This window comes from Anser anser (genome assembly GCF_964211835.1).
Source record: "Anser anser genome assembly, chromosome: 11".
NCBI lineage: Eukaryota > Metazoa > Chordata > Aves > Anseriformes > Anatidae > Anser > Anser anser.
This window is the reverse complement of record NC_139732.1, coordinates 2411637-2428116: the sequence shown is the minus strand read 5'-3', so window position 1 is coordinate 2428116 and position 16480 is coordinate 2411637. Positions and strand designations below refer to the sequence as shown.

The 16480-nt window shown below is 57.1% G+C and overlaps 1 protein-coding gene across 1 annotated transcript in view; it reads left to right on the top strand.

The window, feature by feature from the left end:
- Window positions 1-11762, top strand: part of LOC310905337 (uncharacterized protein) — a gene marked incomplete at both ends in the record, with an annotated part of 85923 nt that extends 74161 nt beyond the window's left edge. Inside the window, one exon of the mRNA XM_083851510.1 lies at window positions 11731-11762. Within this exon, the coding sequence (XP_083707636.1) occupies window positions 11731-11762 (32 nt within the window). The remainder of the gene's footprint in view (window positions 1-11730) is intronic.
- Window positions 11763-16480: the final 4718 nt, after the last annotated feature.

Genomic DNA, 16480 nt, shown 5'->3' with positions numbered 1-16480 from the left:
CTCTCTGGACTCACTGCAGTGCATCCCCAGTGGTGCCAGTGCACTCTCTGGACTCACGGCAGTGCATCCCCAGTGGTGCCAGTGCACTCTCTGGACTCACTGCACTGCATCCCCAGTGGTGCCAGTGCACTCTCTGGACTTGCCGGGGTGCATCCCCAGTGGTGCCAGTGCAGTCTCTGTGTTAGTGTTGGGGAGAATCGAATGGATGTTTTACTAATGTCTCTTAGGTAATGGGACCTACAGTATAATTAAGCATTGCCAAATGTACTTACATTATCAATTAATCTATGTATACTGGATACTTAGGGAGTACATTGAACAATCAAAAGAATCATTGAAGGGGAACCTTGGGAGGGAACAGGTACAACCTGACCTTGGATAAGGGCCTGGAAATGATGAAATGAGTTGAAGCAGAACCAAGAAGCGGAGGGAGCATGCGTCGAGTAAGAAAGGTGAAAAGTTTAGCGGAGAGGAAGACTCCTTACTTCATCTGGACGACCACCTGGACGACCACCAGAGTGCGCCACGCATGTGCAAAGGGGAGGGGAGCTAATTAGAATGAAAAGCGAGGCTGCTGTTGCAACCTGTAATGAATACGTATACCTGACGCAATATTGTATGTATAAATAACGGCTGGGAAGTAACGGGACTTGAAGCCAGATTTGGGCACCTGCCCCGGCTTCCAGCGCTGAATAAAGCACCTTCATATAATCACTTGGTGATTATGTGGTTGCTAGGCTAACATCTGGACTCACTGCAGTGCATCCCCAGTGGTGCCAGTCCACTCTCTGGACTCACTGCAGTGCATCCCCAGTGGTGCCAGTGCCCTCTGTGGACTCCCTGCACTACATCCCCAGTGGTTCCAGTGCACTCCCTGGACTCACAGCACTGCATCCCCAGTGGTGCCAGTGCACTCTCTGGACTCACTGCAGTGCATCCCCAATGGTGCCAGTGCACTCTTTGGACTCACTGCACTGCATCCCCAGTGGTGCCACTGTACTCTCTGGACTCACTGCACTGCATCCCCATTGGTGCCAGTGCCCTCTGTGGACTCACTGCACTACATCCCCAGTGGTGCCAGTGTACTCTCTGGACTCACTGCACTGCATCCCCAGTGGTGCCAGTGCACTCTCTGGACTCACTGCAGTGCATCCCCAGTGGTGCTAGTGCACTCTCTGGACTCACTGCACTGCATCCCCTGTGGTGCCAAGGCACTCTCTGGACTCACTGCTCTGCGTTGCCATTGGTGCCAGTGCACTCTCTGGACTCATTGCAGTGCATCTCCAGTGGTGCCAATGCACTCTCTGGACTCACGGCACTGCATCCCCAGTGGTGCCAATGCACTCTCTGGACTCACGGCACTGCATCCCCAGTGGTGCCAGTGCACTCTCTGGACTCACTGCACTGCATCCCCAGTGGTGCCAGTGCACTCTCTGGACTCACTGCAGTGCATCCCCAGTGGTGCCAGTGCACTCTCTTGACTCACTGCACTGCATCCCCAGTGGTGCCAGTGCACTCTCTGGACTCACTGCAGTGCATCCCCAGTGGTGCCAGTGCACTCTGTGGACTCACGGCAGTGCATCCCCAGTGGTGCCAGTGCACTCTCTGGACTCACTGCACTGCATCCCCAGTGGTGCCAGTGCACTCTCTGGACTCACTGCACTGCATCCCCAGTGGTGCCAGTGCACTCTCTGGACTTGCCGGGGTGCATCCCCAGTGGTGCCAGTGCAGTCTCTGTGTTAGTGTTGGGGAGAATCGAATGGATGTTTTACTAATGTCTCTTAGGTAATGGGACCTACAGTATAATTAAGCATTGCCAAATGTACTTACATTATCAATTAATCTATGTATACTGGATACTTAGGGAGTACATTGAACAATCAAAAGAATCATTGAAGGGGAACCTTGGGAGGGAACAGGTACAACCTGACCTTGGATAAGGGCCTGGAAATGATGAAATGAGTTGAAGCAGAACCAAGAAGCGGAGGGAGCATGCGTCGAGTAAGAAAGGTGAAAAGTTTAGCGGAGAGGAAGACTCCGTACTTCATCTGGACGACCACCTGGACGACCACCAGAGTGCGCCACGCATGTGCAAAGGGGAGGGGAGCTAATTAGAATGAAAAGCGAGGCTGCTGTTGCAACCTGTAATGAATATGTATACCTGACGCAATATTGTATGTATAAATAACGGCTGGGAAGTAACGGGACTTGAAGCCAGATTTGGGCACCTGCCCCGGCTTCCAGCGCTGAATAAAGCACCTTCATATAATCACTTGGTGATTATGTGGTTGCTAGGCTAACATCTGGACTCACTGCAGTGCATCCCCAGTGGTGCCAGTGCACTCTCTGGACTCACTGCAGTGCATCCCCAGTGGTGCCAGTGCACTCTCTGGACTCACTGCAGTGCATCCCCAGTGGTGCCAGTGCACTCCCTGGACTCACTGCAGTGCATCCCCAGTGGTGCCAGTGCACTCCCTGGACTCACTGCAGTGCATCCCCAGTGGTGCCAGTGCACTCTCTGGACTCACCGGGGTGCATCCCCAGTGGTGCCAGTGCACTCTCTGGACTCACTGCAGTGCATCCCCAGTGGTGCCAGTGCACTCTCTGGACTCACTGCAGTGCATCCCCAGTGGTGCCAGTGCACTCTCTGGACTCACTGCATTGCATCCGCAGTGGTGCCAGTGCACTCTCTGGACTCACTGCAGTGCATCCCCAGTGGTGCCAGTGCACTCTCTGGACTCATTGCAGTGCATCCCCAATCGTACCAGTGCACTCTCTGGACTCACTGCAGTGCATCCCCAGTGGTACCAGTGCACTCTCTGGACTCACTGCACTGCATCCCCAGTGGTGCCAGTGCACTCTCTGGACTCACTGCAGTGCATCCCCAGTGGTGCCAGTGCACTCTCTGGACTCACTGCACTTCATCCCCAGTGGTGCCAGTGCACTCTCTGGACTTGCCGGGGTGCATCCCCAGTGGTGCCAGTGCGCTCTCTGGATCACCGGGGTGCATCCCCAGAGGTGCCAGTGCACTCTCTGGACTCACTGCACTACATCCCCAGTGGTGCCAGTTCACTCTCTGGACTCACGGAACTCAATCCCCAGTGGTGCCAGTGCACTCTCTGGACTCACTGTACTGCATCCCCAGTGGTGCCAGTGCACTCTCTGGACTCACTGCACTGCATCCCCAGTGGTGCCAGTGCACTCTCTGGACTCACGGCAGTGCATCCCCAGTGGTGCCAGTGCACTCTCTGGACTCACTGCACTGCATCCCCAGTGGTGCCAGTGCACTCTCTGGACTTGCCGGGGTGCATCCCCAGTGGTGCCAGTGCAGTCTCTGTGTTAGTGTTGGGGAGAATCGAATGGATGTTTTACTAATGTCTCTTAGGTAATGGGACCTACAGTATAATTAAGCATTGCCAAATGTACTTACATTATCAATTAATCTATGTATACTGGATACTTAGGGAGTACATTGAACAATCAAAAGAATCATTGAAGGGGAACCTTGGGAGGGAACAGGTACAACCTGACCTTGGATAAGGGCCTGGAAATGATGAAATGAGTTGAAGCAGAACCAAGAAGCGGAGGGAGCATGCGTCGAGTAAGAAAGGTGAAAAGTTTAGCGGAGAGGAAGACTCCTTACTTCATCTGGACGACCACCTGGACGACCACCAGAGTGCGCCATGCATGTGCAAAGGGGAGGGGAGCTAATTAGAATGAAAAGCGAGGCTGCTGTTGCAACCTGTAATGAATACGTATACCTGACGCAATATTGTATGTATAAATAACGGCTGGGAAGTAACGGGACTTGAAGCCAGATTTGGGCACCTGCCCCGGCTTCCAGCGCTGAATAAAGCACCTTCATATAATCACTTGGTGATTATGTGGTTGCTAGGCTAACATCTGGACTCACTGCAGTGCATCCCCAGTGGTGCCAGTCCACTCTCTGGACTCACTGCAGAGCATCCCCAGTGGTGCCAGTGCACTCTCTGGACTCACTGCAGTGCATCCCCAGTGGTGCCAGTGCACTCCCTGGACTCACTGCAGTGCATCCCCAGTGGTGCCAGTGCACTCTCTGGACTCACCGGGGTGCATCCCCAGTGGTGCCAGTGCACTCTCTGGACTCACTGCAGTGCATCCCCAGTGGTGCCAGTGCACTCTCTGGACTCAGTGCGCTGCATCCCCAGTGGTGCCAGTTCACTCTCTGGACTTGCCGGGGTGCATCCCCAGTGGTGCCAGTGCACTCTCTGGACTCACTGCAGTGCATCCCCAATGGTGCCAGTGCACTCTTTGGACTCACTGCACTGCATCCCCAGTGGTGCCACTGTACTCTCTGGACTCACTGCACTGCATCCCCATTGGTGCCAGTGCCCTCTGTGGACTCACTGCACTACATCCCCAGTGGTGCCAGTGTACTCTCTGGACTCACTGCACTGCATCCCCAGTGGTGCCAGTGCACTCTCTGGACTCACTGCAGTGCATCCCCAGTGGTGCTAGTGCACTCTCTGGACACACTGCACTGCATCCCCTGTGGTGCCAAGGCACTCTCTGGACTCACTGCTCTGCGTTGCCATTGGTGCCAGTGCACTCTCTGGACTCATTGCAGTGCATCTCCAGTGGTGCCAATGCACTCTCTGGACTCACGGCACTGCATCCCCAGTGGTGCCAATGCACTCTCTGGACTCACGGCACTGCATCCCCAGTGGTGCCAGTGCACTCTCTGGACTCACTGCACTGCATCCCCAGTGGTGCCAGTGCACTCTCTGGACTCACTGCAGTGCATCCCCAGTGGTGCCAGTGCACTCTCTTGACTCACTGCACTGCATCCCCAGTGGTGCCAGTGCACTCTCTGGACTCACTGCAGTGCATCCCCAGTGGTGCCAGTGCAGTCTCTGTGTTAGTGTTGGGGAGAATCGAATGGATGTTTTACTAATGTCTCTTAGGTAATGGGACCTACAGTATAATTAAGCATTGCCAAATGTACTTACATTATCAATTAATCTATGCATACTGGATACTTAGGGAGTACATTGAACAATCAAAAGAATCATTGAAGGGGAACCTTGGGAGGGAACAGGTACAACCTGACCTTGGATAAGGGCCTGGAAATGATGAAATGAGTTGAAGCAGAACCAAGAAGCGGAGGGAGCATGCGTCGAGTAAGAAAGGTGAAAAGTTTAGCGGAGAGGAAGACTCCTTACTTCATCTGGACGACCACCTGGACGACCACCAGAGTGCGCCACGCATGTGCAAAGGGGAGGGGAGCTAATTAGAATGAAAAGCGAGGCTGCTGTTGCAACCTGTAATGAATACGTATACCTGACGCAATATTGTATGTATAAATAACGGCTGGGAAGTAACGGGACTTGAAGCCAGATTTGGGCACCTGCCCCGGCTTCCAGCGCTGAATAAAGCACCTTCATATAATCACTTGGTGATTATGTGGTTGCTAGGCTAACATCTGGACTCACTGCAGTGCATCCCCAGTGGTGCCAGTCCACTCTCTGGACTCACTGCAGAGCATCCCCAGTGGTGCCAGTGCACTCTCTGGACTCACTGCAGTGCATCCCCAGTGGTGCCAGTGCACTCCCTGGACTCACTGCAGTGCATCCCCAGTGGTGCCAGTGCACTCTCTGGACTCACCGGGGTGCATCCCCAGTGGTGCCAGTGCACTCTCTGGACTCACTGCAGTGCATCCCCAGTGGTGCCAGTGCACTCTCTGGACTCAGTGCGCTGCATCCCCAGTGGTGCCAGTTCACTCTCTGGACTTGCCGGGGTGCATCCCCAGTGGTGCCAGTGCACTCTCTGGACTCACTGCAGTGCATCCCCAATGGTGCCAGTGCACTCTTTGGACTCACTGCACTGCATCCCCAGTGGTGCCACTGTACTCTCTGGACTCACTGCACTGCATCCCCATTGGTGCCAGTGCCCTCTGTGGACTCACTGCACTACATCCCCAGTGGTGCCAGTGTACTCTCTGGACTCACTGCACTGCATCCCCAGTGGTGCCAGTGCACTCTCTGGACTCACTGCAGTGCATCCCCAGTGGTGCTAGTGCACTCTCTGGACTCACTGCACTGCATCCCCTGTGGTGCCAAGGCACTCTCTGGACTCACTGCTCTGCGTTGCCATTGGTGCCAGTGCACTCTCTGGACTCATTGCAGTGCATCTCCAGTGGTGCCAATGCACTCTCTGGACTCACGGCACTGCATCCCCAGTGGTGCCAATGCACTCTCTGGACTCACGGCACTGCATCCCCAGTGGTGCCAGTGCACTCTCTGGACTCACTGCACTGCATCCCCAGTGGTGCCAGTGCACTCTCTGGACTCACTGCAGTGCATCCCCAGTGGTGCCAGTGCACTCTCTTGACTCACTGCACTGCATCCCCAGTGGTGCCAGTGCACTCTCTGGACTCACTGCAGTGCATCCCCAGTGGTGCCAGTGCACTCTGTGGACTCACGGCAGTGCATCCCCAGTGGTGCCAGTGCACTCTCTGGACTCACTGCACTGCATCCCCAGTGGTGCCAGTGCACTCTCTGGACTCACTGCACTGCATCCCCAGTGGTGCCAGTGCACTCTCTGGACTTGCCGGGGTGCATCCCCAGTGGTGCCAGTGCAGTCTCTGTGTTAGTGTTGGGGAGAATCGAATGGATGTTTTACTAATGTCTCTTAGGTAATGGGACCTACAGTATAATTAAGCATTGCCAAATGTACTTACATTATCAATTAATCTATGTATACTGGATACTTAGGGAGTACATTGAACAATCAAAAGAATCATTGAAGGGGAACCTTGGGAGGGAACAGGTACAACCTGACCTTGGATAAGGGCCTGGAAATGATGAAATGAGTTGAAGCAGAACCAAGAAGCGGAGGGAGCATGCGTCGAGTAAGAAAGGTGAAAAGTTTAGCGGAGAGGAAGACTCCGTACTTCATCTGGACGACCACCTGGACGACCACCAGAGTGCGCCACGCATGTGCAAAGGGGAGGGGAGCTAATTAGAATGAAAAGCGAGGCTGCTGTTGCAACCTGTAATGAATATGTATACCTGACGCAATATTGTATGTATAAATAACGGCTGGGAAGTAACGGGACTTGAAGCCAGATTTGGGCACCTGCCCCGGCTTCCAGCGCTGAATAAAGCACCTTCATATAATCACTTGGTGATTATGTGGTTGCTAGGCTAACATCTGGACTCACTGCAGTGCATCCCCAGTGGTGCCAGTGCACTCTCTGGAGTCACTGCAGTGCATCCCCAGTGGTGCCAGTGCACTCTCTGGACTCACTGCAGTGCATCCCCAGTGGTGCCAGTGCACTCCCTGGACTCACTGCAGTGCATCCCCAGTGGTGCCAGTGCACTCCCTGGACTCACTGCAGTGCATCCCCAGTGGTGCCAGTGCACTCTTTGGACTCACCGGGGTGCATCCCCAGTGGTGCCAGTGCACTCTCTGGACTCACTGCAGTGCATCCCCAGTGGTGCCAGTGCACTCTCTGGACTCACTGCAGTGCATCCCCAGTGGTGCCAGTGCACTCTCTGGACTCACTGCATTGCATCCGCAGTGGTGCCAGTGCACTCTCTGGACTCACTGCAGTGCATCCCCAGTGGTGCCAGTGCACTCTCTGGACTCATTGCAGTGCATCCCCAATCGTACCAGTGCACTCTCTGGACTCACTGCAGTGCATCCCCAGTGGTACCAGTGCACTCTCTGGACTCACTGCACTGCATCCCCAGTGGTGCCAGTGCACTCTCTGGACTCACTGCAGTGCATCCCCAGTGGTGCCAGTGCACTCTCTGGACTCACTGCACTTCATCCCCAGTGGTGCCAGTGCACTCTCTGGACTTGCCGGGGTGCATCCCCAGTGGTGCCAGTGCGCTCTCTGGATCACCGGGGTGCATCCCCAGAGGTGCCAGTGCACTCTCTGGACTCACTGCACTACATCCCCAGTGGTGCCAGTTCACTCTCTGGACTCACGGAACTCAATCCCCAGTGGTGCCAGTGCACTCTCTGGACTCACTGTACTGCATCCCCAGTGGTGCCAGTGCACTCTCTGGACTCACTGCACTGCATCCCCAGTGGTGCCAGTGCACTCTCTGGACTCACTGCATTGCATCCCCAGTGGTGCCAGTGCACTCTCTGGACTCACTGCAGTGCATCCCCTGTGGTGCCATTGCACTCTCAGGACTCACTGCACTGCATCCCCAGTGGTGCCAGTGCCCTCTCTGGACTCAGTGCACTGCATCCCCAGTGGTGCCAGTTCACTCTCTGGACTCACTGCAGTGCATCCCCAGTGGTGCCAGTGGCTCTCTGAACTCATTGCACTGCATCACCAGTGTTGCCAGTGCACTCTCTGGACTCACTGCACTGCATCCACAGTGGTGCCAGTGCACTCTCTGGACCCACTGCACTGCATCACCAGTGGTGCCAGTGCACTCTCTGGACTCACTGCACTGCATCCCCAATGGTGCCACTGCACTCTCTGGACTCACTGCACTGCACCACCAGTGGTGCCAGTGCACTCTGTGGACTCACTGCACTGCATCCCCAGTGGTGCCAGTGCACTCTCTGGACTCACTGCAAGGCATCCCCAAGGTGCCAGTGCACTCTCTGGACTCACTGCACTGCATCCCCATTGGTGCCAGTGCACTCTCTGGACTCACTGCACTGCATCCCTAGTGGTGCCAGTGCACTCTCTGGACTCACTGCACTGCATCCCCAGTGGTGCCAGTGCACTCTCTGAAAACTCCGGGGTGCAACCGCAGCGGTGCCAGTGCACTCTCTGCACTCACTGCAGTGTATCCCCTGTGGTGCCAGTGCACTCTGTGGACTCAGTGCACTGCATCCCAGTGGTGCCAGTGCACTCTCTGGACTCACTGCAGTGCATCCCCAGTGGTGCCAGTGCACTCTCTGGACTCACTGCACTGCATCCCAGTGGTGCCAGTGCACTCTCTGGACTCACTGGAGTGCATCCCCAGTGGTGCCAGTGCACTCTCTGGACTCACTGCACTGCATCCCCAGTGGTGCCAGTGCACTCTCTGGACTCACTGCACTGTATCCCAGAGGTGCCAGTGCACTCTCTGGACTCACTGCAGTGCAACCCCAATGGTGCCAGTGCATTCTCTTTACTCACTGCAGTGCATCCCCACTGGTGCCAGTGCACTCTCTGGACTCACTGCACTGCATCCCCAGTGGTGCCAGTGCACTCTCTGGACTCACTGCAGTCCATCCCCAGTGGTGCCAGTGCACTCTCTGGACTCACTGCACTGCATCCCCAGTGGTGCCAGTGCACTCTCTGGACTCACTGCACTGCATCCCCAGAGGTGCCAGTGCACTCTCTGGACTCACTGCACTGCATCCCCAGTGGTGCCAGTGCACTCTCTGGACTCACTGCAGTGCATCCCCAGTGGTGCCAGTGCAGTCTCTGGACTCACGGCAGTGCATCCCCAGTGGTGCCAGTGCACTCTCTGGACTCACTGCACTGCATCCCCAGTGCTGCCAGTGCACTCTCTGGACTCACTGCACTGCATCCCCAGTGGTGCCAGTGCACTCTCTGGACTTGCCGGGGTGCATCCCCAGTGGTGCCAGTGCACTCTCTGGACTCACTGCACTGCATCCCCAGTGGTGCCAGTGCACTCTCTGGACTCACTGCATTCCCAGTGGTGCCAGGGCACTCTCTGGACTCAGTGCACTGCATCCCCATTGGTGCCAGTGTCCTCTGTGGACTCACTGCACTACATCCCCAGTGCTGCCAGTGAACTCTCTGGACTCACTGCACTGCATCCCCAGTGGTGCCAGTGCACTCTCTGGACTCACTGCAGTGCATCCCCAGTGGTGCTAGTGCACTCTCTGGACTCACTGCACTGCATCCCCTGTGGTGCCAAGGCACTCTCTGGACTCACTGCTCTGCGTTGCCATTGGTGCCAGTGCACTCTCTGGACTCATTGCAGTGCATCCCCAGTGGTGCCAATGCACTCTCTGCACTCACTGTACTGCATCCCCAGTGGTGCCAGTGCAGTCTCTGGACTCACTGCACTGCAACACCTGTGGTGCCAGTGCACTCTCTGGACTCACTGCAGTGCATCCCCAGTGGTGCCAGTGCACTCTCAGGAGTCACTGCGCTGCATCCCCAGTGGTGCCAGTGCACTCTCTGGACTCACGGCAGTGCATCCCCAGTGGTGCCAGTGCACTCTCTGGGCTCACTGCACTGCATCCCCAGTGGTGCCAGTGCACTCTCTGGACTCACCAGGGTGCATCCCCAGTGGTGCCAGTGCACTCTCTGGACTTGCGGGGTGCATCCCCAGTGGTGCCAGTGCAGTCTCTGTGTTAGTGTTGGGGAGAATCGAATGGATGTTTTACTAATGTCTCTTAGGTAATGGGACCTACAGTATAATTAAGCATTGCCAAATGTACTTACATTATCAATTAATCTATGTATACTGGATACTTAGGGAGTACATTGAACAATCAAAAGAATCATTGAAGGGGAACCTTGGGAGGGAACAGGTACAACCTGACCTTGGATAAGGGCCTGGAAATGATGAAATGAGTTGAAGCAGAACCAAGAAGCGGAGGGAGCATGCGTCGAGTAAGAAAGGTGAAAAGTTGAGCGGAGAGGAAGACTCCTTACTTCATCTGGACGACCACCTGGACGACCACCAGAGTGCGCCACGCATGTGCAAAGGGGAGGGGAGCTAATTAGAATGAAAAGCGAGGCTGCTCTTGCAACCTGTAATGAATATGTATACCTGACGCAATATTGTATGTATAAATAACGGCTGGGAAGTAACGGGACTTGAAGCCAGATTTGGGCACCTGCCCCGGCTTCCTGCGCTCAATAAAGCACCTTCATATAATCACTTGGTGAATATGTGGTTGCTAGGCTAACATCTGGACTCACTGCAGTGCATCCCCAGTGGTGCCAGTGCACTCTCTGGACTCACTGGAGTGCATCCCCAGTGGTGCCAGTGCACTCTCTGGACTCACGGCACTGCATCCCCAGTGGTGCCAGTGCACTCTCTGGACTCACTGCAGTGCATCCCCAGTGGTGTCAGTGCACTCCCTGGACTCACTGCAGTGCATCCCCAGTGGCGCCAGTGCACTCTCTGGACTCACCGGGGTGCATCCCCAGTGGTGCCAGTGCACTCTCTAGACTTACTGCACTGCATCCCCAGTGGTGCCAGTGCACTCTCTGGACTCAGTGCGCTGCATCCCCAGTGGTGCCAGTGCACTCTCTGGACTTGCCGGGGTGCATCCCCAGTGGTGCCAGTGCACTCTCTGGACTCACTGCATTGCATCCGCAGTGGTGCCAGTGCACTCTCTGGACTCACTGCAGTGCATCCCCAGTGGTGCCAGTGCACTCTCTGGACTCATTGCAGTGCATCCCCAATCGTACCAGTGCACTCTCTGGACTCACTGCACTGCATCCCCAGTGGTGCCAGTGCATTCTCTTTACTCACTGCAGTGCATCCCCAGTGGTGCCAGTGCACTCTCTGGACTCACCGGGGTGCATCCGCAGTGGTGCCAGTGCACTCTCTGGACTCACTGCAGTGCATCCCCAGTGGTGCCAGTGCACTCTCTGGACTCAATGCACTACGTCCCCAATGGTGCCAGTTCACTCTCTGGACTCACTGAACTGAATCCCCAGTAGTGCCAGTGTACTCTCTGGACTCACTGTACTGCATCCCCATTGGTGCCTGTGAAATCTCTTGACTCACTGCAGTGCATCCCCAGGTGTGTCAATGGAATCTCAGGACTCACAGTAGTGCAGCTGCAGTTGGTGCCAGTGCACTCTCTGCACTCACTGCACTGCATCCCCAGTGGTGCCAGTGCACTCTCTGGTCTCACTGCACTGCATCCCCAGAGGTGCCAGTGCACTCTCTGGACTCACTGCAGTGCATCCCCTGTGGTGCCATCGCACTCTCAGGACTCACTGCACTGCATCCCCAGTGGTGCCAGTGGCTCTCTGGACTCACTGCAGTCCATCCCCAGTGGTGCCAGTGCACTCTCTGGACTCACTGCAGTCCATCCCCAGTGGTGCCAGTGCACTCTCTGGACTCACTGCACTGCATCCCCAGTGGTGCCACTGCAACCTCTGGTCTCACTGCAGTGCATCCCCAGTGGTGCCAGTGCACTCTCTGGACTCACTGCAGTTCATCCCCAGTGGTACCAGTGCACTCTCTGGACTCAGTGCACTGCATCCCCAGTGGTGCCAGTGCACTCTCTGGACTCACTGCACTGCATCCCCATGGTGACAGTGCACTCTCTGGACTTGCCGGGGTGCATCCCCAGTGCTGCCAGTGCACTCTCTGGAGTCACCGGGGTGCATCCCCAGAGGTGCCAGTGCACTCTCTGGACTCACTGCACTACGTCCCCAATGGTGTCAGTTCACTCTCTGGACTCACTGAACTGAATCCCCAGTAGTGCCAGTGTACTCTCTGGACTCACTGTACTGCATCCCCATTGGTGCCTGTGAAATCTCTTGACTCACTGCAGTGCATCCCCAGTGGTGTCAGTGCAATCTCAGGACACACAGCAGTGCAGCTCCAGTTGGTGCCAGTGCACTCTCTGCACTCACTGCACTGCATCCCCAGTGGTGCCAGTGCACTCTCTGGTCTCATTGCACTGCATCCCCAGTGGTGCCAGTGCACTCTCTGGACTCACTGCAGTGCATCCCCTGTGGTGCCAGTGCACTCTCTGGTCTCACAGCAGTGCATCCCCAGTGGTGCCAGTGGCTCTCTGGACTCATTGCACTGTATCACCAGTGGTGCCAGTGCACTCTCTGGACTCACTGCAGTGCAACCCCAGTGGTGCCAGTGCACTCTCTGGACTCACTGCACTGCATCCCCAGTGGTGCCAGTGCACTCTCTGGACTCACTGCACTGCATCACCAGTGGTGCCAGTGCACTCTGTGGACTCACTGCAGTGCATCCCCAGTGGTGCCAGTGCACTCTCTGGACTGACTGCACTGCATCCCCAAGGTGCCAGTGCACTCTCTGGACTCACTGCAGTGCATCCCCAGTGGTGCCAGTGCACTCTCTGGACTCACTGTACTGCATCCCCAGTGGTGCCAGTTGACTCTCTGGACTCACTGCACTGCTCCAGCCGCGGCATCCGCTCCAGCCGCCTCAGCCGCTCCTGCCGCGGTAGCCCCTCCAGCCGCGGCAGTTGATCTAGACGCTCCAGCCGCGGCAGCCGCTCCAGCCGCGGCATCCGCTCCAGCCTCGGCATCCGCGGCAGCCGCTCCAGCCGCGGCAGCCGCTAAAGCCGCTACCGAGTGGAGCGGCTGCCACGGCTGGAGCGGCTGCCGCGTCTGCCGCGGATGGAGCGGCTAGAGCGGCTGCCGAGGCTGGAGTGGCTACCGCGGCTGGAGCGGTTGCCGCGGCTCGAGCAGTACAGTGAGTCCAGAGAGTGCACTGTCACCTTCGGGGATGCACTGCATTGTCTGCAGAGAGTGCCCTGGCACCACTGGGGATGCACTGCAGTGAGTCCAGAGAGTGCACTGGCACCACTGGGGATGCTGTGCAGTGAGTCCAGAGAGTGCACTGGCACCACTGGGAATGCACTGCAGTGAGTCCAGAGAGTGCACTGGCACCACTGGGGATGCACTGCCGTGAGTGCAGAGAGTGAACTGGCACCGCTGCGGTTGCACCCCGGTGTTTTCAGAGAGTGCAGTGGCACCACTGGGATGCAGTGCAGTGAGTCCAGAGAGTGCACTGGCACCACTGGGGATGCACTGCAGTGAGTCCAGAGAGTGCTCTGTCACCACTGGGGATGCAGTGCAGTGAGTCGAGAGAGTGCACTGGCACCACTGTTGATGCAGTGCAATGAGTCCACAGAGAGCACTGGGTCCACTGGGGATACACTTCAGTGAGTCCAGAGAGTGCACTGGCACCACTGGGGATGCAGTGCAGTGAGTCCAGAGAGTGCACTGGCACCACTGGGGATGCACTGCAGTGAGTCCAGAGAGTGCACTGGTACCACTGGTGATGCAGTGCAATGAGTCCAGAGAGCCCCTGGCACTTCTGGGGATGCACTGCAGTGAGTCCAGAGAGTGAACTGGCAACACTGGGGATGCAGTGCACTGAGTCCAGAGAAGGCTCTGTCAGCAATGGGGATGCAGTGCACTGAGTCCAGAGAGTGCACTGGCACTACTGGGGATCTCACTGCAGTGAGAATGTATCTGAATCCCTGGTGGTGCCAGTGCACTCTCTGGACTCACTGAACTGCATCCCCAGTGGTTCCAGTGCACTCTCTGGAGTAACTGCAGTGCATCCCCTGTGGTGCCAGTGCACTCTCTGGACTCACTGTACTGCATCCTCAGTGGTGCCAGTTGACTCTCTGGACTCACTGCACTGCTCCAGCCGCGGCATCCGCTCCAGCCGCCTCAGCCGCTCCAGCCGCGGTAGCCCCTCCAGCCGCGGCAGACGCTCTAGACGCTCCAGCCGCCGCAGCCGCTCCAGCCGCGGCAGCCGCGGCAGCCGCTCCAGCCGCGGCAGCCGCGAAAGCCGCTACCGAGTGGAGCGGCTGCCGCGGCTGGAGCGGCTGCCGCGGCTGGAGCGGCTGCCGCGGCTGGAGCGGCTGCCGCGGCTGCCGCGGCTGGAGCGCCTGCCGCGGTTGGAGCGGCTGCCGAAGCTGGAGAGGCTGGAGCGGCTGCCGAGTATGCCGCGGATGGAGCGGCTGCCGCGGCTGGACCGGCTGCCGCGGATGACGCGGCTGGAGCGGCTGGAGCGGCTGTCGAGGCTGGAGGGGCTAACGCGGCTGGAGCGGCTGCCGCGGCTAGAGCAGTACAGTGAGTCCAGAGAGTGCACTGGCACCACTGGGGATGCACTGCGGTGAGTCCAGAGAGTTCTCTGGCACCAGTGGGGATGCACTGCAGTGAGTCCAGAGACTTCACAGGCAACACTGGGGATGCAGTACAGTGAGTCCAGAGAGTGCACTGGCATCACTGGGGATTCAGTTCAGTGAGTCCAGAGAGTGCACTGGCACCACTGGGGATTTAGTGCAGTGAGTCCAGAGAGTGCACTGGCACTACCGGGGATTCAATGCAAGGCGTCCAGAGAGTGCACTGGCACCACTGGGAATGCACTGCAGTGAGTACAGAGAGTGCAGTGGCACCTAAGGGGCTGCACTGCAGTGAGTCCAGATAGTGCACTGGCACCACTTGGGCTGCACTGCAGTGAGTCCAGAGAGTGCAATGGCACCACTGGGGATGCAGCACAGTGAGTCCAGAGAGTGCACTGTCACCAATGGGGATGCAGCGCAGTGAGTCCAGAGAGTGCACTGGCACCACTGGGGATGCAGTGCAGTGAGTCCAGAGAGTGCACTGGCACCACAGGGGATGCAGTGCAGTGAGTCCAGAGAGTGCAGTGGCACCATTGGGGATGCAGTGCAGTGAGTCCAGAGAGTGCACTGGCACCACTGGTGATGCAGTGCAATGAGTCCAGAGAGCCACTGGCACTTCTGGGGGTGCACTGCAGTGAGTCCAGAGAGTGCACTGGCACCACTGGGGATGCAGTGCAGTGAGTCCAGAGAGTGCCCTTGCACCACTGGGGATAAACTGCAGTGAGTCCAGACGGTGCTCTGGCACCACTGGGGATGCAGTTCAGTGAGTCCAGAGAGTGAACTGGCACCACTGGGGATGTAGTGCAGTGAGTCCAGAGAGTGCACTGGCACCACCGGGGATTCAGTGCAAGGAGTCCACAGAGTGCACTGGCACCACTGGGGATGCAGTGCAGTGAGTCCAGAGAGTGCACTGGCACCACTGGGGATGCAGTGCAGTGAGTCCAGAGAGCCACTGGCACCACTGGGGATGCAGTGCAGTGAGTCCAGAGAGTGTACTGGCACCATTGGGGATGCAGTGTACTGAGTCCAGAGAGTGCACTGGCACCACAGGGGATGCAGTGCACTGAGTCCAGAGAGTGCACTGGCACCACTGGGGATGCAGTGCAGTGAGTCCAGAGAGTGCACTGGCTCCACTGGTGATGCAGTGCAGTGAGTCCAGAGAGTGCACTGGCACCACTGGGGATGCAGTGCAGTGAGTCCTGAGAGTGAACTGTCACCACTGGGGACGCAGCGCAATGACTAAAGAGAGTGCACTGGCAGCACTGGGGATGCACTGCAGTGAGTCCAGAGAGTGCACTGGCACCAGTGGGGATGCACTGCAGTGGGTCCAGAGAGTGCACTGGCACCACTGGGGATGCAGTGCAGTGAGTCCAGAGAGTGCACTGGCACCACTGGGGATGCACTGCAGTGAGTGCAGAGAGTGCACTGGCACCACTGGGGATGCAGTACAGTGAGTCCAGAGAGTGCACTGGCAGCACTGGGGATGCACTGCAGTGAGTCCAGAGAGTGCACTGGCTCCACTGCGGATGCAGTGCAGTGAGTCCAGAGAGTGCATTGGCACCACTGGGGATGCACTGCAGTGAGTCCAGAGAGTGCACTGGCTCCACTGGGGATGCAGTGCACTGAGTCCAGAGAGTGC